General features: G+C 44.0%; 1 protein-coding gene across 1 annotated transcript in view; it reads right to left on the bottom strand.

Annotated features, from left to right (window-relative positions):
* The window catches only part of POLA1 (DNA polymerase alpha 1, catalytic subunit), a 370,264-nt gene that overhangs the window by 307,880 nt on the left and 40,035 nt on the right, over positions 1-22,349 (bottom strand). The window contains 4 exon segments of the mRNA XM_044284006.1: positions 775-891; positions 1,511-1,623; positions 3,110-3,285; positions 18,576-18,732. Coding sequence (XP_044139941.1) covers positions 775-891; positions 1,511-1,623; positions 3,110-3,285; positions 18,576-18,732 — 563 coding nt within the window.

Below are 22,349 nucleotides of genomic sequence, written 5' to 3'. Positions count from 1 at the left end.
GGGGGAGGCAGCAGTGCGGGTGACCGGCACTGGCGCAGCTCAACCCCGGGAGAAACAGAGAGGTCAAGTGCGTCTCTGTTGTCCCTGATGATCTGGAACAAAAAGAAAAGAAAAAAAGTAAAAATCAAAATTTAAACAAGGAGAAAACAGCCCTGCAGTAGCAGGGAGTGTCTTGCCTCCTTGGACACTAAGCAAAAACTGGCAGTCTCTCTCTCCAGGCTGAGGGTATAGCTGTGGAGGAGGGGCTTAACAGTTTTCACTTAGTGTCACGCCTCCTATGGAGATGAGCTATACCCAAGGTCTTCTGTGTCCCCCAAGGAAATTGGGCGAGAAAAACGCATTATATCCAGATGTCTTCTATCTTTCACTTCTATAGAACCAGAGCTGCATGAAAAACGACAACAAGATGCTGCAATTTTTCCTATACGCAAAGATGATGCGTAAAAAATGATGCTCATGTACCCATACCCATTGTAATGGGTCAGGATCCAGTCCAGATGCTATACGTTCGCTACACGCATCGCATTTGGAGGGAAAACTCACTTGTGCAAGAGGCTTAAAAGTATTTTTTTTACGGATTATACAGGTATTTTTAGCAGGAGGATCAACCCTACAAGGAAGTATCCCTGGTTTAAGTTGGTTGATGCTACTGGACAGGTGCCCTTTAAATCTAAGCAATCTTGGTTCAAGAGAGCTAAACATATAAATCCAATCAGGGCACTACATTCTAATGCAGCCTCAACAAGAAGAAATAAAGCAGTCAATATAATATACCTTGGACTTAAATTTCATGATCTTAAATTTATCTGCAATGTTATCACTGAACTCCTGGTAAACATTCATCATTGTCACAGGATCACCACTGTCTTTTCCAGATGGCAACTGAACTCTCTTTAAGAAAAAAAAAATTATTGTTATACAACATAAACAGCCCATTATACAGCAGCATAGTGCAGTAAAAAAAAATAATTAAACCTTACAAAATGTAAGCAATGTACAACTTAATTCCCTGTAGCGCTCACACAGAGCACCACTTAGAAGCAGAAGTCACACTACTGCAAGTCAGCTTCTGATGGGGCAGAAATACAGAAAGCAAGTTCATCTCATGAACAACTGGGTGTTCGGTCAGGAAAAGGCCGAATGACAAAATTCCAATAGCAGCCGCGATGAGAACAAGCCTGCCTATCATCCCGCAGCGACCTGCTATTGGCTGCCCCACCCAGTCACCAGATGTTTTGATCCACACGATGGGGAGATGCAGCGGCGTACATGCGGGCGTCAGAAGCGACGTGGGTGCCGAGGAGGCAAGAACAATCTTTATGAGGGGCCCAGGCACATGGGGGTCATAATAGGGGTTGGATAACCCCCGTTTAGTGTGTCCAAAAGGCCTTACCCTGTAGTGCACCAATGTTTTAGATATCATTTGCTTGCATTTTGTAAATTTGGTATAACTTTGTGCCATCCCACATACATCAGATATAATTATCAGATAAAAAAATAAAACACTTACGGTCTCACGAGGCAGAAGATAAACTGTGCGCTCAATGTTTTTTATGCTTACACAGCAACTGACATATGTTTCTGCAGACTCGATCCAGACTTTCCCAAATAAGTACACCACACCTAGAGAAAAAAAATATATTACTGACTTAGTGCATTGGAATGAAGCCAAAACTCAAATTCAGTGGGGGACAGACGCTATCTAGGACTAAACCAGAAGCACTAAAAAGCACTGTTACTAAACTCATCTATGAGGGATAAGCGTTCCCAGCAGCAAGCCATGTGAAATCACTTTGTCAAGGTGTTCTTACACAGGATGATGATTAGCCAAACAAACATTCATACAAACGTTTGTCCCTGATCATTGACCCACTTAAAAATCATCCGTCAACAGAAGATTAAACACTTGTTTACCATTCATGGCCATATAAACACTCGCTGGTCAAAAGAACACCTCCCTGGTTAACAGGAGATTTGCGGCCAAAAAGCCAAGAAAGATCCCTGTTCAAACCACTCCAGATCATTTCAATGCAAAAATGAAAGTAAATGAGCATCAACTGATTTCCAATCTGTGTTCATTAAGGACAATTAATCTGCCCAAGTAAAAGAACCCTTAGGGCTGTTTCACACAAGTGGCTCCATTGCTGGAATCACGCCCCATGTGCGAGTGTGATCCTTCGTTCTGGACTTGCAGGAGCGCACGGCATTATCATGATTTATAATGCTATGTGCCTCTGCTTGACCTTACTTCTACAGGACCATAGTGACATAAAGCTGTCAGTATGCTCCTGCATCAGAAAGGTCAAGAAAAGGCACGTAGCATTATAAATCAGTATAATGTAATGCGCATCTGCAAGTCTAGAATGGAGGATAGCGCTCACAAGAAGTGTGATTCCCGCAATGGACTCGCTCGTGAGAAACAGTCCTTAGGGTATGGTCAGACGGTCAGGTTTCTGCACGCAGTTTTGGAAGCTAAACCAGGAGTGAAAAAGAGGAGTTGTATCTGTCCTATATACTTTCTCTCTTTTTATGATCCACTCCTGATTTTGGCTTCCAAAACTGCAACAGGAAACCTGAACGCGTGGCCGTACCCTGCACAACTGAAAAAGTGCTTAAACTACCAATTCAAACCCCACCTAAGGTAGGTAAAACAATGAACCGTAACATGGGCCAGATGATGGGCTGCATGATGGAGGTATAGATGCTGCAAGACAGCTTTGGAAATCCTGGAATTATAAAGCCTGGGGTGTAGCCAAAAGAAGCCTTAGGGTGCATTCACACAACTGTGTGTACTTTGCGGTCCGCATCCATTTTTTTTGCGGAGCTGACAGACATACAGATGCGGACAGCACACCGTGTGCATAAAAGGGTGTGCATCCTATTTGCAAAAATAACGTTGTGCGAATGCACCCTAATAAAAAGTAAATGCTGAAAAGACCCCAAAATATCAGACAGATGTCTACCATGACATTCCCATCATTTACATGCAACATCTGGTTACTACTGTTAGTGACAAAGTAAAAAAAAGAAACTGAATGTGAAAAGAGCCTTGAAATCAGCTTTACATCACAAAGCACGAAAGGCAGAATTCCCACAGGATGAGAATTACCTGGCTGATTGTATTGGTCCTCATAAGCATCTAGCCAATAAAATCTGAAGACCTGATCACCATCTTCACTGGTTACTAAAGGAAGGAGACTTGAATCAACTTGAATTTCATTTGTAAAAGTCTCAGCCTCATCTGGCATTCGATCCCAGCTCGATTCCCCGTAAAAAGTGGAACCACTGAAAGAAATAGATTAATTTAAAATTGAAGTCAGAAAAGTGAGAGTCTATTAAATGCATGTTTAGGACTCTAATATAATATGAACAACACTTCAGGAAGATGTTATGCAGTTTACATTTTTGTCCATACATGTTCGTATTTGATGCAACTATTGCTATATCAACTGGTAAACCTTACAAATAATGCTTCAACTTTTAGCCTAGTCCGAAGCCTAATTATAATTTATAAAGCTGAAAACGAAGGTTTAGTCTTACCGGTAAACGGTTTTCCAGGAGTCCGACATGACAGTACCCACTGGAGGATGTCCTATTGGATCTCTGTAGGGACAGGAAGCGTGAGAGGTTAAAAGGCCCCTCCCCTCCCACCAGTGTTCTTTCCAATTACTACACCAGATAGGATCCAACGTATTTATTAAACTTCCATGTTAGTCTCACATTGGAAAGGTAATTTAAGGACCCTGGCAATAACCGAAAAGAATTATGGGGGGGAAAATAATGGGTACTGTCATGTCGGACTCCTGGAAAACCGTTTACCGGTAAGACTAAACCTTCGTTTCCAGGACGTCCCTCCATGACAGTACCCACTGGAGAACTACCAGCTAAATAACTAGGGGGGACCACAGCCTGAAGGACCTTGCGACCGAACGCCAGGTCCTGGTTGGCCAGAGAATCTAGTCTATAATGCTTAACAAATGTAGAGAAACTGGACCAGGTCGCGGCCCTGCAAATCTGCTCCACTGAAGCATCTGCTTTCTCTGCCCACGATGATGCCACTGCTCTGGTGGAGTGGGCTCTTATAGGTAAAGGGCAAGAAAGTCCTTTCTGTGTGTAAGCCTCTCAAATCAAGTCTCTGATCCAACGGGCTAGAGTCTGTTTCGAGGCCTTGTTGCCTCTGTTCCTCCCACCAAACGAAACAAAGGTTCTGTGATCTTCTCCACGGCTCCGTCCTCTGAAGGTAAGCGAGAATGGATCTTCTTACGTCCAGGCAGTGGAATCTTCCTTCTTTCGCATTCTTGGGGGAGGCACAAAAGGAGGGAAGAATTATTTCCTGATCTCTGTGAAACGGTGATACCACTTTTGGTAAGAAAGATGGATCTAATTTCAAAATGACTCGGTCATCCAGAATCCTCAAGAATGGTTCCCTGATTGAGAGGGCCTGAATCTCCTCGATTCTACGAGCTGTGGTAATGGCTAGTAAAAAGACAGTTTTAAAGGAAAGCAACTTATCCGATAACTGGTCAATAGGTTCAAAGGGAGAACTACAAAGACCCTCTAAGACTACATTTAAGTCCCATGGGGGAACAGTCTGCCTAATAGTGGGTCTTAACCTGGAAATTGATTTAACAAATCTCATAATCCACCTGTGGTCTGCCAGAGGGGTATCAAGAAAACTACTCAAAGCCGAAATCTGGACCTTAAGGGTACTGGGTTTTAGGCCCAAATCGAAACCTGCCTGTAAAAAGTCCAGAATGCAGCCTATAGACGGGACAGAGATCCCTGGATGAGTGTCTGCGAGCCATGATGAAAACCTTTTCCACATCTTTAAGTATATGGCTGAGGTTACAGGTTTGCGGCTCTGCTGCAAGGTTGAGATTACCTTATCTGACAGGCCTTTACTTCTCAGGATCTGCCTTTCAGGATCCAGGCTGTTAGTTTTAGTTTCTCGAGGTTCGGGTGTTCCAGGGGCCCTTGAACGAGAAGGTCCTTCCTTCCTGGAAGGGTTATTGGATCTCCTAGGAGTAAATCCTTCAACAGCGGAAACCAGGCTCTCTTCGGCCAGGCCGGGGCTATCAGAATAAGGGTCGCTGAGCAAGCCTTTACTTTTTTCAGGACCAATGGAATCAAGGGAAACGGAGGGAAGGCATATGCCAAGTCCATGTCCCAATCCTAGGATAAGGTGTCTACCCCCAGCGGATTGTCTCTGGGGTTCAGAGAGAAGAACTGATCTACCTGGGTGTTCCTTCTGGAGGAAAATAGGTCTATCTGTGGGAACCCCCATTGGTGGCAGATCTGAAGGAAAACTTCCCGGTTTAGACACCATTCACCTGCGTCGAGACAGTGTCTGCTTAGAAAGTCTGCCGCGGAGTTCTCTGCTCCCTTTAGGTGAACAGCCGTCACCGAGAGGACTTTCCTCTCTGCCCAGTGAAATTTTTTTTTTTTTGACAAGACCTGAAGTAGAGGGTTGCTGGTCCCCCCCTGACACTTCAGGTAATACACGGTAGTCACCTTGTCTGACAGAACTCTGGTGTGGTGGTTGGAGAGAATGTACTCGGCTGATTTTAGCATCTTCCATACCGCCTTCAACTCCCTGTAATTTGAAGATCTGTGGCTGTCCAGGCTGGACCATCTGCCCTGGAAAACCTGTCCCTTCAGATGGGCCCCCCAACCCCACTGGCTTGCATCCGTGGTGATGACTATGGATGGAGATGGGTTCCAGGCCACCCCCTTCCTTAGATTTTCGGGGTTGGTCCACCAGGATAGAGAATCTAGACACAGCTTTGTAAGCGTTACCTTCGAGTCTAAGGAATGATGATCCCTGTCCCAAGATGTCAGGACTGCGGACTGTAGGCTCCTGGAATGAAACTGAGCCCACGGGATCACTGAAATACATGATGTCATCAGGCCAAGAATCTTCATTGCCTCCCTTAGAGTATGGCCCTTCCGTTCCTGGAAGGACATTATCTTTCTCCTTATCTCCTGCTTGGACTCTGGAAGGAAGGAGAATTGACTTTGTGTCCAAGAGAACCCCTAGAAATTGCTTCCTAGTGCTTGGTACTAGGTCGGATTTGGGGTAATTTATCACCCAGCCCAGATCCTTGAAGAGGGCTATGGTCTGATGAATACTGCCCTCGAGATTCTGTTTTGTGTCCGCAATAAGAAGAAAATCGTCCAGGTATGGAACAAGCCTTATCTGCTGTTCTCTTAAATACGCCACTACCTCCGTGATGACCTTTGTAAAGATGCGAGGGGCTGATGAAATTCCAAAGGGGAGACACTGGAACTGATAATTAACCCCTTCAAGACACAGCCTTATTTCGCCTTAAGGACCAGGTCATTTTTTGCAAATCTGACCAGTGTCACTTTAAGTGCTGATAACGTTAAAACGCTTTGACTTATCCAGGCCGTTCTGAGATTGTTTTTTCATCACATATTGTACTTCATGACACTGGAAAAATTAAGTCCCAAAATTAATTTTTTTTGCATAAAAAAATACCAAATTTACCCCAAATTTGGAAAAATTAGCAAATTTCTAAGTTTCAGTTTCTCTACTTCTGTAATACATAGTAATACCCCCAAAAATTGTGATGACTTTACATTCCCCATATGTGTACTTCATGTTTTAATTATTTTGGGAATGATATTTTATTTTTTGGGGATGTTACAAGGCTTAGAAGTTTAGAAGCAAATCTTGAAATTTTTCAGAAATCCAATTTTTAGGACCACTACAGGTCTGAAGACACTTTGCGAGGCTTACATAATAGAAACCACCCAAAAATGACCCTATTCTATAAACTACACCCCTCAAGGTATTCAAATTGATTTTACAAACTTTGTTAACCCTTTAGGTGTTGCACAAGAATTATTGGCAAATGAGGATGAAATTTGAGAATTTAATTTTTTTGCCTAATTTTCCATTTTAACCATTTTTTTCCACTAACAAAGCAAGGGTTAACAGCCAAACAAGACTGTATCTTTATTGCCCTGACTCTGCTGTTTACAGAAACACCCCATATGTGGCCGTAAACTACTGTACGGCCACACAGCGGGGCGTAGAGTGAAAGGTGCGCCGTATGGTTTTTGGAAGGCAGGTTTTGCTGGACTGGTTTATTTACACCATGTGCCATTTGAAGCCCCCTGATGCACCCCTAGAGTAGAAACTCCCTAAAAGTGACCCCATCTAAGAAAGTACACCCCTCAAGGTATTCAAAACTGATTTTACAAACTTCGTTAACCCTTTAGGTGTTGCACAAGAGTTATTGGCAAATGGGGATGAAATTTGAGAATTTCATTTTTTTGCCTAATTTTCCATTTTAACCAATTTTTTCCACTAACAAAGCAAGGGTTAACAGCCAAACAAGACTGTATCTTTATTGCCCTGACTCTGCCGTTTACAGAAACACCCCATATGTGGCCGTAAACTACTGTACGGCCACACAGCGGGGCGTAGAGTGAAAGGTGCGCCATATGGTTTTTGGAAGGCAGATTTTGCTGGACTGGTTTTTTGACACAATGTCCCATTTGAAGCCCCCCTGATGCACCCCTAGAGTAGAAACTCCAAAAAAGTGACCCCATTGTAGAAACTACGGGATAGGGTGACAGTTTTGTTGGTACTAGTTTAGGGTACATATGATTTTTGGTTGCTCTATATTACACTTTTTGTGCGGCAAGGTAACAAGAAATAGCTTTTTTGGCATCGTTTTTTTTTTATTGTTATTGACAACATTCATCTGACAGGTTAGATAATGTGGTAATTTTATAGAGCAGGTTGTCACGGACGCGGCAATACCTAATATGTATACATTTTTTTTTATTTATGTAAGTTTTACACAATGATTTCATTTTTAAAACAAAATTTTTTTTGTTTCTCCATAGTCTAAGAGCCATAGTTTTTACAGTTTTGGGGCGATTATCTTAAGTAGGGTCTCATTTTTTGCGAGATGAGATGACGGTTTGATTGGCACTATGTTGGGGTGCATATGACTTTTTTAACGCTTGCTATTACACTTTTTGTGATGTAAGATGACTAAAAATTGCTTTTTCTACACCGTTTTTATTTTTATTTTTTTACGGTGGTCACCTGAGGGGTTAGGTCATGTGATATTTTTATAGAGCCGGTCGATACGGACGCGGCAATACCTAATATGTATACTTTTTTTTATTTATATAAGTTTTACACAATGATTTCATTTTTTAAACCAAAAAAATGATGATGTTTTAGTGTTTCCATAGTCTAAGAGCTATAGTTTTTTCAGTTTTTGGGCGATTATCTTAAGTAGGGTCTCATTTTTTGCGGGATGAGATGACGGTTTTATTGTTACAATTTTGGCGTACATGCGACTTTTTTGATCACTTTTATTACCTTTTTTGGGGAAGTAAGGTGGGCAAAATTTCAATTTCATCATAGTTTTTTATTTTTTATTTTTATGGCGTTCACCGTTCGGGAAAAGTAACATGACCGTTTTATAGATCAGGTCGTTACGGACGCGGCGATACCAAACATGTGTAGGGAATTTTATTTTTCTCATGTTTAATCAGTGATAAATGTGTTTTTTGATTTTTACTTTTTTTTCACTTTTTTCACTTTTTTTTTTGACCCAGACCCACTTGGTTCTTGAAGATCCAGTGGGTCTGATGTCTGTATAATACAGTACAGTACAATATATATTGCACTGTACTATATTTTACTTACACTGAACAGATCTATGCTTTCAGCATAGATCAGTTCAGCACCATGGACAGCAGGACGCCTGAGAGGCGTCCTGTTGCCATGGGAACCTTCCCCGTCTGCTCAGTTATGTTCAGAACTGCGCAGACGGGGAAGGGTAAGGACGGGGCTCTGGGGGGGCTGTCTGGGGGCTCTCTCCCTCTCCCATCGGGGGCTGCAAAGGTACAGCAGCCCTCCGATGGGAGAGTGAGGGAGCTCCCTGAGCTGTTAACCTTTTCCATACCGCGGTCCGTACGGACCGCGGTATGGAAAGGGTTAAACGGCTGACATCGCATCACCGATGTCAGCCGTTTATACCAGGGTGCCAGCAATGTGCTGGCACCCTGGTATACCCACTAGAAGCCAACGATGATTATAATGGGAGGCGGGCGGGGGATCGCGATCCCGCCTGCCGCACCGCCCGCCTCCCGCAACTGCCGCACCGCCCACAAACCGCCCCCCTGCACCCCGCCACATAAATGAATTCAGGGGTGCAGGGGGGTTAAAAAAAACCGGGAAAATACAGATTTTGGACAATTTTTAGGTTTCTGATCCCTGCGGTCAGGGACCGCAGGGATCAGAAACTACATAGAGCGCTGCAAACCGCAGGTCTGAATTGACCTGCGGTTTGCAGCGATCGCCGATACGGGGGGGTCACAGGACCCCCCTCGGCATTGAGCCTGAGTGCCTGGCTGTGTGTAACAGCCGGCACTCAGCGCTGTCACCATGTCTGCAGACATGGTGACAGTTAAATGCGATGAGGAGTATACTAGTCATGGAGCGCTAAGTAGCAGTGCTCCATGACTAGTATACATGTGATAGGTACAGTATATTTGTCACACTCTCCTTCTCTGATCGCTTCCCTGACAGGAATGGGGACGATCAGAGAAGGAGAGGCACACAGTCCCTCCCTAACCCCCCCTTACCTGCCCCGATGCGCTGCGATTGGTCCCTCTGCAGTATTGGACCAATCACAGCGATCGTGGGCGGGTCAGGGCTACAATACAGTTACTTCCGGCTTCTCTGGTTGCCTAGCAACCCCAGCACGCCGGCTTCACTGAACCTTCAGCGCTTCGGTCCCTGCGCTGACAGTGAAAGCCGATCACGTACATGCACGTGGGGATGCGGTGAGGCACCACATTCCCCCACGTACATGTACGTGATATTGCGTGAAGGGGTTAAGGACCGTCCCCTCCTGGATGACTGCAAACCTGAGATATTTCTGGTGTAGAGGATGAATTGGGATGTGATAATAAGCATCCTTCAGGTCCATGGTACATAGTAGGTCTCCTACTGAAATGAACGGGATTGCCGACTTTATGGATTCCATCTTGAACTTGTGATAGGTTAGTGACTTGTTCAGAGACTTCAGATTGATAATTGTCCTGTAAGTTCCATCCGTTTTTTTTTTTATTAGAAAGAGACTTGAATAATGACCCAAGTATTTCTGATTTTCCGGAACCCCTCCAGTTGCTCTAGCCATAAGCACATTGCGCGGGCTACAGAGGTTGCAGCAATATTAGCATTAATAGTGGCTGCCGAAGATTCCCAGGCTTTCTTCAGAAGTCCATCCATCTTCCGATCCATGGGGTCTTTTAACTGTGAGGAATCCTCAAATGGAATAGACGTCTTCTTCACCACTTTGGCCACCTGAATGTCGACCTTTGGAATCTCATCCCAAAGTTTTGTTTCCTCAGGATTGAAAGCCAGCCTGCTTTTGAATTCTCTGGGTATATAGAGTTTTTTGTCACCCTCTTCCCATTCATCTTTGATAAGATCCTGTAAATATGTATTCACCGGGAAAAGCTCTCTTTTCCTGGCCCTTAATCCGCCGAACATCTCGTCCTGTACTGAACGTTTCGGCTCCTCCTCAACTGCCATGGTTTTTCTAACCGCTGTAAGGAGCGAGTCAAGTTGTTCTGAGGAAAACAGATATTTCCTAGGTTCCTCCGACACGGAAGGGGGGATCTGTTCCTCCAAATCGTCCGAAGGGTACCCGGTTTCCTCCTCCGAATCCGATACTAAGTGTACTCTGGTACGCTTGGACGGAGGGGAAGAGGGGACTGGAAGGGAAGGGGGCTGACTCATTCCTGCCACCTGTACTTCCTCTCTGACAATGGTTCTCAGCTCTTCCAGGAAGGATGGTTGTTCCTCCTTCAGGATCCATGCTAAGCAATCCATGCAGAGGGCCTTCCTATACGACTCAGACAGCTTCTTAGTGCACGTTGCACACTTCCTAGCTTTTTTCTTGGAGTCTCCATGCGGTCTATGTCCCGTCTCCTTTTCCACCTTAATAGGGGGAGAAGGAGATATAAAACCGGTCCAGTAGGAAATTATACCTGACCAGCAGGATACCACTTACATTACTCTGGATGAGGGGGTCAGCTACCGCATCTAGCTTGCTCACACCCTGGGCCTCCATGATGCAACCGCCAAAGCACACATCACAGCGATTTTATAAGGATCTTACCTTACTGGCCCTCCCCTCATCGCCGCCCGGAACCGCCTCCTCTTCCGGGGGACTCTTCCTAAGAAGAATCGACCCCACATGTGAGGCCTCCAGCATGTATGCGCGCCGCCATCTTGGACGCGTCACTTCCGGGTCTCACAGGAAGTGACGCCGACCGCGTCATTGAGGAGGACGGAGTCGCTGCTGTGCGCAGAGCTCCATCGGAGAAGCCGCACAGCGTCCAGGTACCGCGGCCTGCCACAGAAAGAGGTACCGGAAGAGCTAGGGGACCCCTTCCCAGAGGGGTGCTGGCTTTAGGCCGCACGGAGGCTGAAGAGGAGAGGCAAGAGCCCCCCCGACCAGCCTCGGCCTAGTGATGTTTCCCTACAATAGCAGGGATCCCATCTCACTGCTCCTATCCCTGTAGGGACAGGAAGAACACTGGTGGGAGGGTAGGGGAGGGGCCTTTTAACCTCTCACGCTTCCTGTCCCTACAGAGATCCAATAGGACATCCTCCAGTGGATACTGTGATGGAGGGACGTCCTGGAAAATAGACATCTGTCCATCTAGTTCAGCTTTTTTCTCTCTATAAAATAGATGTTTATTCAGCACATCGATAAGACACAAACAGGGACAAATGTCTCAGTAACGACATGTAATCCCACAGCTACAATAAGAACACTTTTCTTGGGTTGGGTGTTTTTCCAACCAGGGCTCCATAGTAGATGTCTATAAATCACTACTGGCTCCATATCAAAGGGATATGCATCTGCTCAATCAGCAGGGTCTAAAGGGGTTGTCTCAGCTCAGAAAATAGCATCAGTCATTTAGAGAAAGTCAGCCCAAGCCACCCACCAATGCATTCCGATTGACATCATATATATTTCTTTATTTTTCAATGCAAATGTCTAGAGATGACCGAAGCGAGCTTCAAATGTTACACCCGAAGTCGCTTTGTTCACAACTTCGGATTAATACTGTACGGAGATCAGTCTGTATCAGCTCTAATGAGCTAAAGTTAGTTATTTGCGAAGTCGCGTGTGACTTAGTTGAATAACTTCAATATAGGACATGTTCTATCTTTGCACGGAATGGAGATACGGAAACGGAATGCATACAGAGTACATTACATTTTTTTTGCGGACCCATTGAAATGAATGGTTCTGTATACGGAACGCAAAAAACGGCCCACAAAACAACAAAAAAATAAAAATAAAATGGTAGTGTGAAAAAGGCCTAACTATGATTTCCACAACACCCCACCCCCTTAACAGTGGCCTCTACAGCAATCTGCCCCTTAACCCCTTAGTGACCACTAATACGCCTTTTTATTGACAAACATAGGGGGTTTTAGATAAACAGCTGGCTTTAATTTATGGTGCTTTAAAGGGAACTTGTCACCGGGATTTGGGGTATAGAGCTGAGGACATGGGTTGCTAGATGGCCGCTAGCACATCCGCAATATCCAGTCCCCATAGCTCTGTGTGCTTTTATTGTGTAAAAAAAAAAAAACGATTGGCTACATAAGCAAATTAACATTAAAGAGTCATATCTTACTTGTGTGACCAGAGAAGAGTAATATTTTCAAGCTCTGACTCATCTCAGATTAATTTGCATATGTATCAAATCAGTTTTTATACACAATAAAAGCACACAGAGCTATGGGGACTGGGTATGGCGGATGTGCTAGCGGCCATCTAGCAGCCCATGTCCTCAGCTCTATACCCAAAATCCTGGTGACCGGTTCCCTTTAAAAACTAGAACTTGTCCTGCAAAAAAATAAGACCTCATACAAAGTACACTGATAAAAAAAAAAAAAACTAAAAAAGTTATAGCTCTTGGAATGCGATAAAAAAATAAAAATAAAAAAATAAATGTGCATGGTCACTAAGGGGTTAACACTGACCTCAATAGCAGACCGTCCCCTTAACTGTGACCTCCACAGCAGCCTGGTCCAAACTCCCTGTCCTCCGTCCGGCGCAGAGCCTTAATGGACACAGGGATGTCCTTTTGAACAGCTCACTCTCAGACAGCAGCACTGCGCTGTCTGAGCATGACCTGAGGGAGAAAGTGTTAGGGCTGAATAACACAAAAGGTTACTTTTGTCCACATCCGATCCATATTTTTTGCGGGTTGGATGCGAACCCATTCACTTCAATCGGACTGCAAAAGATGCAGACCGCACGCTATGTGCTGTCTGCATCCATATGTCCATTCCGTGTCCCCGCAAAAAAAAAAAAAAAAAAAAAGGTAAAAAAAATAAAATAAAGAATAATAGAGATAATATGTCCTATTGTTAGCCTTTTTACAGAAAAGGATGGGACTGTTCTATAGAGGCTACTATATGTGTTTTGCAGATCCGCAACTTGTGGACATCAAAACAGGCTACGGTCATCTGCATGAGTCCTTACTAAGGAGAGTCTATCCTCAGCATTCTACTGGACCCTGAAGATGCCAAATAGCTGCATGATGCAAATACAGACTTCCCAGCTTGCCTCTGGTCGCTCTACTCTAGCCTCCCTATATGTGTAGGTGATGTATATTACTAATACAGTGGTCATTGTATGTTGAAACCATTGTAACTTGAGAAATCTGTTGCAAAGGCCCAAAATGTCATCCAAGATCAGAGAAAAGGAAGATTTAAGAAAAATAAGGAGATAAAACAAGTCCTCACAGATAACAGTCAGCAATAGCTGCTAACTAGAAGCTAATACAGCTATTTTAACAGAGAAGTGGCTTTGATTGGCTGGATTTGAGTCATTGTATCTTAAGGCTACTTTAACACTGGTCTTCGGTGCGGATCTGTCTTTTATCTGCACAGACTGATCCGCACCAATAATGCAAACGCTTGTATCCGTTCATATCGGATCCATTTGCATTATTCATAAAAAAAAAGTCTAAGTCAAAACAGATCCGTCTTGACTTACATTGAAAGTCAATGCGGGACGGATCAGTTTTCAATTGCACCATATTGTCTGTGAAAAACGGATCTGTCCCCGCATAGTTAGACGGTCACCAAAATGCTGCAAGCTGCGTCTTAGTGTCAGTCTAAAAACGCAACGGAGACCAAACGCAGCCAAACTGATGCATTCTGAACGGATCCTTATGCATTTGGGCTTAACTGATCCGTTTTGGGCCGCTTGTGAGAGCCATGAAATTGATCTCACAAGTGGACCCTGAAACGGCAGAGTGAAAGTAGCCCAAGTCTAGTTTCACCTTACTGTGGGTCAGAATATTTTGAATATATTGTATCCTGAGGCCATTGTCCTGGATTTGACAAACTTTCCTGCAGACAGTTTTTCTGCTGCCAAACCTTATCACTAGATGCAGTGCTCCCCTCTGCCTCTCTTAGTGAAATTGATAGGGTAAGGCATCCTCACTGCTCTGATACCTGGCCCGAAAGTCTCCCGCATCTGTCAGCAAAACTACTGGCACATGCAGTGTTATGATGCACGTGCCAGATTTCAAGCCCAGGCACTGGAACAGTAAGGATGCTTGGCCCTTTCAATTTCACTAGGTGAGGGAGGCAACGAGAGAGGCAGAGGTGATGCAGTGTTCAAAGAGAGCTAAGACAGTCCCTTGGTTCTTTGAGCACCTCATTTGCATATAAATAAGAATCTCTTTTTTGCAATCGCAATATTGATTGCAGCAAGAAATGGCTCGTCTTCACCATTATCAAACCTACCAGAATTTCTATAACCGGAATACAGTTATCCCTCATTGGATCTGTAAGAATCCCATCACTGGAACCCCCACGATCATAAGAAAGAGGGCCTTGTACCCAGTGATTGGTGGGGGTCCCAATGGTGGTATCCCCACTGATGTGATACAATCACCAGGACGGGGATAACTCTCTATAACCAGAATATGCCTTTAACAGATACACTGGCATCCTACCCAAGGTGGTGCATACAGAGACATGTAAGAAATGTTATCAGGTGTGTACACAACAAACGCTTAGGGTACTTTCACACTAGCGTTATTCTTTTCCGGCATCAAATTCCTTCCTAGGTGCTCAATAACTGAAAAGAGCTGATCAGTTTTTATCCCCCTGCATTCTGAATGGAGAGAAATCAGTTCAGGATGCATCAGGATTTCTTCAGTTCAGTCTTTTTGCCTTTTCAGGACGGAGATAATACCGCAGCATGCTACGGCATCCCGGATTTGCTCCGGATACATCACGCGTGCATTGAGGGAAAACTGACTGCGATTGTGCTCCGATGTTCATCTTTTTCCGCGTGAGTAAAAACTGAATGTGGTACCCAGACCCGAACCCGGACTTCTTCACTGAAGTTTGGGTTAGGTGTTCTATTTACTGTATTATTCTCCCTTATAACATGGTGATAAAGGAAAATAATTGCATTCTTTATACAGAATGTAACATGTGCCTTGAGGAATTATGCAGATGAGCAGTGATTTTCATGCATCACTTGTGAGCGAGATTACGTCAAAGGTCATTTTGCAGGTCCTCAAAGAAGAAAGAAGACTATGCCGTCTGCGCTATCAAGTTGATAAGGCGAGTACATTTTTTATTTTTTAACCCCTCAATCCACATTTTAGTAATCATTCTGTATAAAGAATGCTATTATTTTCCCTTATAACAATGTTATAAGGGAAAATACTACAGTGAATTTACTTTAATGGGATCCGGGGTTGCTGATCCCTATCATCTCCTAGCAACCATGCGTGAAAATCGCACCGCATCCGCACTTGCTTGCGGATTGCTTGCGATTTTCACGCAGACCTTGGCCTCATGCACACAGCCCACTTCAATGGGGCTGTCCGCATCCGTTGCTCCGTTCCGTGGCCCCGCTAAACAAATATAACATGTCCTATTCTTGTAAGTGCTTTGCGGACAAGAATAGGCATTTATATTGAACGCGCATGCACGCCATCCGTGATTTGCGGATCCGTGATTTTCGGACCGTGAGGCCCTATTCATTTCTAAGGGGCCTGCGTTGCGTGAAAAAAGCAGAATATAGAACATGCTGCGATTTTCACGCAATGCACAAGTGATGCGTGAAAATCACTGCTTATCTGCATAGTACCATTGAAGTGAATTCGACCGGATTCAGTGCGGGTGCAATGCGTTCACCTCACGCATTGCACCCGTGCTGAATTTTCGCCCGTGTGAAAGGGGCCTTAGAGTAATGGTAGTCAAGTCTGCCCCAGCACAGTGTCCCACCATCACTGCGTTTACTGGGGTAACACTACAGTGGAGATAACACTCAGATCTAGTAAAACAAATTTCATTCTAACTAATCAGCCTATTGAAAACTAACATGGAGGAAGAACTGTACATAACCCTATGTTTTTTTTTTATTCATTCAGTTTGTTAATCATTTAGCTTGTGTCATATTATGAGCCCATATAGTGCTACACTAGTGTATACCCACACCACACGTAGTGATGATGAGATACAATTGTGACTGAACAAGTCACTGCCCCAAGCTTTAGCCTGACAAAGGAAAGCCCAAAGCAGTTAGGCTGGATTTACACGTCCCCTTCCTCTGGATCTACTTCTGGCTTTGGCACAAAACCCACATCAAAAATGGCAACAAAAACCGCATGTGTGTTTTTTCATTCTGAAATAAAATGATTTCTTACATTCACAGTTGCACTGTATATATGTTCAAACTGACAGTTACTTAGGAAAAGTAGTAGTACACAACACAGGTTCTTCATGTTCTACACAAGCATTAGAACCACATCTACATGTAATCTTGAAGGGGTTGTCCCATTATGACAACTTATCCTTTATCAAACTTCTGGGGCCCCCACGGATCACAAGAATGGGGGCCTGTGTTTTCCATTTCAATGGAAACACTGAGTGTCCACTGCCCCATTCAACTTTATGGGACTATGAGGTTTTAGTGCGTGGGGTGTTACTTCAGCATATTGCACATCATGTCTGTGGGTAGGTTGCTATAGCTGTATATGGGCCTGTCTCCTGAGTAGTTTGCCATTTTTTGCATGTCTATATGTGTGCTATGTGTAATTATTGACTTGATCATTATATTTTATCATCTATATGTATTTTGCACAGCACCAGTATTACTGCTCTGGTGAAATATATCACCTAGGACTCTGTGTATTTTCCATGTATTCAACGCTATATATCCAGCTAGAAGTCAAGTATAGTATCTTTAGCTCTGTGAAGTATTTATGTACTCAGCCTCAGGTATTATAAAGCCCTCCTATGTACTCAGCTTTAGGGGCTAACTAGATTTTGTATGTATTCAGCATCAGCACAGTAATTCAGCTAGAAGCTAAGTGGAGTATCTATAGCACCATGCAATATTCATGCACCCAGCCTTTGGTATTATATGTACTCCGCTTTATATATTTAGTCTGATATACTACCTTGGGCATCTATCTTCTGTTGCCCTGGTGGAGTGCTTGATATATCTAGCCTATATTTTTCTGGGGCTTGTTTTTTCTGCTCCCCAGGTGGAGTGCAATTACTAGGGCTCTTTTGTATCTTCTATGTACTTGGCTTTATTATGTAGCTTGATATAGGAGCTTGGGGCCAGTTTCCCAATATTACCTCTGTGACATAACTGCTATATCTGATCTATGTACCCTATGTATTTTTTCTGGATCATTTTCCATCGTGCCTCTTTCTCCTTACAATTGTATCTAAATTATATATTTTGATTAATAAAGATTACATATTTTATAGTCATAGTCCCATTGATCTTTCTTTTGGTTACGATTGATGCAGTTTTTTTGTTCTGGGGACAATTTGGATAATATGAGATGGTTTTAGGTTTTTAACTCTATGGGACTGCCAGAGACTGCAGAAATGATGTGGATGGGGGATAGGTTGTGGTAATGAGACAATACCTTTAATCTAAAAAAAAAATCCTGATAATTTCCTGATCCTATGTGGTCTTGAGGATGGTTCCCATGTCCAGATTTTTTAATGAAGCCTAGACCAGGAATATATTAATGAAGAGGTAAAGACACAGTAATTCTTTATACAAGTCTTCTGTTTATGATCCATTCCTGATTTTGGCTTCAAAGACTGCATAAAAAAAAATCTGAACATGGAAACCCAGCCTCAAGCATTCTTCAGAAACCTTCTTCAGATTCAATCTCTCCTCCCTTCCCTTGGATTGACAGGGCTAGTCTTCTAGTGACTGCTGCTGTGCTAGTGTCAAGACCTGTGTTCTGCTAGTTGTGCTGTATCTTCTTGTCTATAAGTTTGCTCAGTCAGCGCAGATTCAAACTAAGCAAGTGCCGAGACATGTCATCTTCTGGCTGCGATATGTCTCCTGAGACCAGAAGACGCAGTGCAGGCAGGAGAATACAGGTCTCTGCACTAGAAGAGCAGTAGGTACTAGAAGACTAGCCCAGTCAATACAATTGTTAAGATGAGAAAAATAGATTGTGTGCACACATTTCATACTTACATACAAGGCTTTTTGTCCATTTCTTCTTTTACTTCCTTTTTAATATCTGGCTCCACCTTAACAGTTGTGCTCATGTCTGCTTTTATATCCGAATTCTCCTCCTCCATGGGTTCGTCAAAATCTCCATCATCAAAGTCAACCATTCCATCACCATCTGCTAAAATAAGTTGGATGAGTTGCTTTAGTGTGTAAATCTTGTAACATACATAAACATTTTAGAGAAGCCTTTTGGGTATACTTGTTATACCAAATGTATTGTTAGAGCCAGTTTTATAGTTCTAGCTAATTTTTGGTAGCTTTCAGTTAATGGTCTACACTTAATTTAAAGTCTGTTATTCTCCTTCTGTAAGCATTTCATATGACATTAGTAATCATAGTATGCTAGCCGCTAACAGATCTCCCAAACACAGTATTACATGGATCCCCAAAACCGTATGCTACATACCCATATTATAGCTCCATGAGACTCCCATTTTACATTGGTACATCCAGAGCTAAGATGCCTGTTATACGGCCCACAGGTGCAGTACTGTCTTGTGGATGAGCTCTCAGTTGGGCAGTACACAAGGATGTACCGTAAATGACTGATAGAACTGAGCTGTACAGAAGTGATAAGCCATGTACAATAACCACTAGAATCTAGCAGTAAATAACATCACTGAACAATGCAGTTAAGCTTTTTCACTAACAAAATTTTCTGATGGAGGCAGAAACAACGCAGTTTTCGGACTAGATGAACAGTAAACAGCTTTCGAACCTTGCAACATAAATTCTTATTAATCAGCATAATGATTACAGGGTCCAACATGTATTGTTGCCGGGCGGTTTTCAAGCAGCCCTATGAACCCATCAGTGCATCCCAACAGCTTGTATATTAGTCTATTTCTAATATTCATAACTGTCTAAGGCCTCATGCACACAACCGTAACATAGATAACAGACGAGTGAACGCCATATCATGGTGCGGACCCACAGACTTCAAGGGGTCTGTGGTCCGCATCTGGCCGCAAAGTACACGACATGTCCTATTACTTTGCTTCAACATGTGGACCACGGACCTATTTATGCAGCGGTTTGCAGGCCACAAAACACTTGGTCGTGTGTACAGCAAGTCCTTAATTTATTATTTTGGGTTTATCTAGACTTTGTGCCCAACTCAGTAAATGTGGCAAGGTGGACACACATACTCAGTCTTACCTCTCTTTCTGCTCCTTATTGTGTGTGGAGAGACTCCTTCTGGAGTGAGTGGGCTAATTAAGAAGCTGCAATAGTTTATCAGCTTATCAGAAGATGTTAAAGTACAGTAACTCTCTCAGTACCTCCTCCCAGAAGCAGCGGGGAAAAAACAGCCTCAAAAGCAGCCAGCTTACTAGGGATCCCCTCATATGCCCAAATTGTAAATGTTTGTAAAAAAAAACAAAAAAAAACAAAAGCATTACGTTTAAGTGTTATGGATTATATGTAATTAGCATCTTTTTAATAGTTAATGGAAAGCAATCCTAACATGCCCCAGAAGGAGCCTAAATGGCCCATGACATCTCACAAATGGAAAGCCAAAACACCAGTGTGAAAGTAGCCCAACACACGTTTTCACTTTTGGTTCTGTAACTTCTGGGGGGAGGTCACAAATCATTTGGACTACCAATTTGTTCTGATGAGCGGTAAATCTTGTTTTATCTCAAAGATTGTAATTGTGCTAGGGGCTCTCCTTTTGTAGGGAGATCAGTTCTTTGATACCATTTTGGGGTTATGAATTTGTTATCACCTTTTATCCACTTTTATTTAGGAGGCAACGGGATTTTGATTATTTTCCTGTTGCAGTGTTCACGATTCAGGATAAGGAGATTTTTCTATAACTTACCAGTAAAATCTATTTCTCGCTCTTCACTGGGGGACACAGGAACTGTGGGTATAGCCATTTCCTCTAGGAGGCGTTGACACTAGATAAAGCTATACCCCCTCCAGCCTGGAGAGAGAGCTTCAGTTTGTGTACAATCAGTAGGTGAAGCAAGCCAACCAAGAAAAAACATGGAACACCCACGTGAGATCTCCCGCAATGCCTCAAGGGGAGAAGACAGGAGCGCTGAGAGTACTATTTTCAGATCCCAAGGCGGTAGAGGACAGTACGGAAGAACCGCATGTGCTGCTCCCACAAGTAAGGTTTTCATGGGCACCAGGGGAGCCAGAAGACGCCAGAAAAGCTGTGTCCCCCAGGACAGAAGCGCCAACACCTGACCCATCAAGGAACTAAGGGCTAAATCAAGGTCCAAGGAGAGGACCGTGGTCAGAGAAAAAATGGAGTGAGGGGATGTACCAACCTTACAGAAGCCCAGGAAGGACCTCCAGGTCCTACAATAAATCCTGGGCGATGCAGGCTTCCTGGCCTGAATCATAGTGCGGAGACGTCCGCCGAAAACCATCTCCACATCAAAATGGCAGTTTCAATAGCCACGCCGTCAACCAAAAGACCCTAATGGTGATTGTAACGGATCTCCTAGCACCCCGATCAGGTACCTCCGTCGATAGATGCTCCTAGTGCTTCCCGAGGTCTCCAAGCACTCCACTTGACACCGTAAGCGCTGCAGACCCCACGAACCGCCGCAGCTTGGTTGGGGTCTCACCGTCCTCCACCCACGCTGGACCCAAGACCGGGATTCAGCTTCCAGTGGGTGAACCTCTCCTACATCCAGAGAGCAGGAACCATGAACAAGCTCTTACAAGAGCTTATACTCAGGGGAGTATTGTGATATAGCAATCCCCAAGAGTGTAGTTACCGCATTCCCCAAACATGAGCCAAAACTTCATGACGGTATAAAGCAGCCTCTTTATTTTAACACACAAGCATTTTATACACATCTTCCAACAAGGTTACCACCCACAGGGTTTTGTAAAAACAGCCAATAACCACGTACAATACACTCAGAAACTCCCACACAAAATCCTCCCCTCTGCCCGTGATAGAATTACCTCACACTGGGTTGATGCAATCGTCACAGGCAGGCGAATACACAATATCCTCTGTCCTGGAGACAACCGAGAAGTAATTCAATTATCTCTCAGGACAAAGGACATCGCCAATACACACAGAGAGACAATGGAACTGACCTCCCTACTCAACGTATACAATATCCCACCCTTTTCAATACACAGACATTTAACATCCCAAAATGGCACGAATTGGACCAGGGGTTCAAGTTAGTCCAAGTCCTTTGTGAACAACGGAGGCCTGGGTGATGAGAGGGCCCATAATCCTGGGGCAAGAGGCTAGTAGCCAGCCCCCTCCAAAACCCAGTGGCGAGGTTGGTTTCGCCACAGTGATGTAAGATCAGACCCTGTGAAGGAAGGTCTTATGAGTGGCAGTGACCAAGGAACGTCTCCTAGAAGGAGAACAAGTTCGGCGTACCACGCATGACGGCCAAACCAGAGCAACTAGGAGTTGTCGGAATGCCCTCCATCTTGATCTTCCGTGGAACCCTGGGTAGGAGGGGAAAGGGGGGAAAACACGTAAAGGAGGGAGGACTCCGGCCAAGAAGATACCAGGGCGTCCACGTCGCATACTTCTGGATCTCTTGTCCGGGAGAGAAGGTGGCAGTTGTGGTGTGGATATCGTTAGCACACCATGGCAGGATTCCCTGTAAAAGGAGGGATGTGGTGGGCGCCACAGCTTACCAGTCTGGAAATGGGAGCCACAAAACGAATACATCGTGCAATGCAGATGAGGGAAGGTAGCAACGTAGGAGCTACCAAGGCTTGCGGGGTGGCTATGAACCATGA

The sequence above is a fragment of the Bufo gargarizans genome, chromosome 3, assembly GCF_014858855.1.
Source record: "Bufo gargarizans isolate SCDJY-AF-19 chromosome 3, ASM1485885v1, whole genome shotgun sequence".
NCBI classification, from domain to species: Eukaryota; Metazoa; Chordata; class Amphibia; order Anura; family Bufonidae; genus Bufo; species Bufo gargarizans.
The sequence above is the reverse complement of the archived record's forward strand: the minus strand, read 5'-3'. Positions and strand labels throughout refer to the sequence as shown.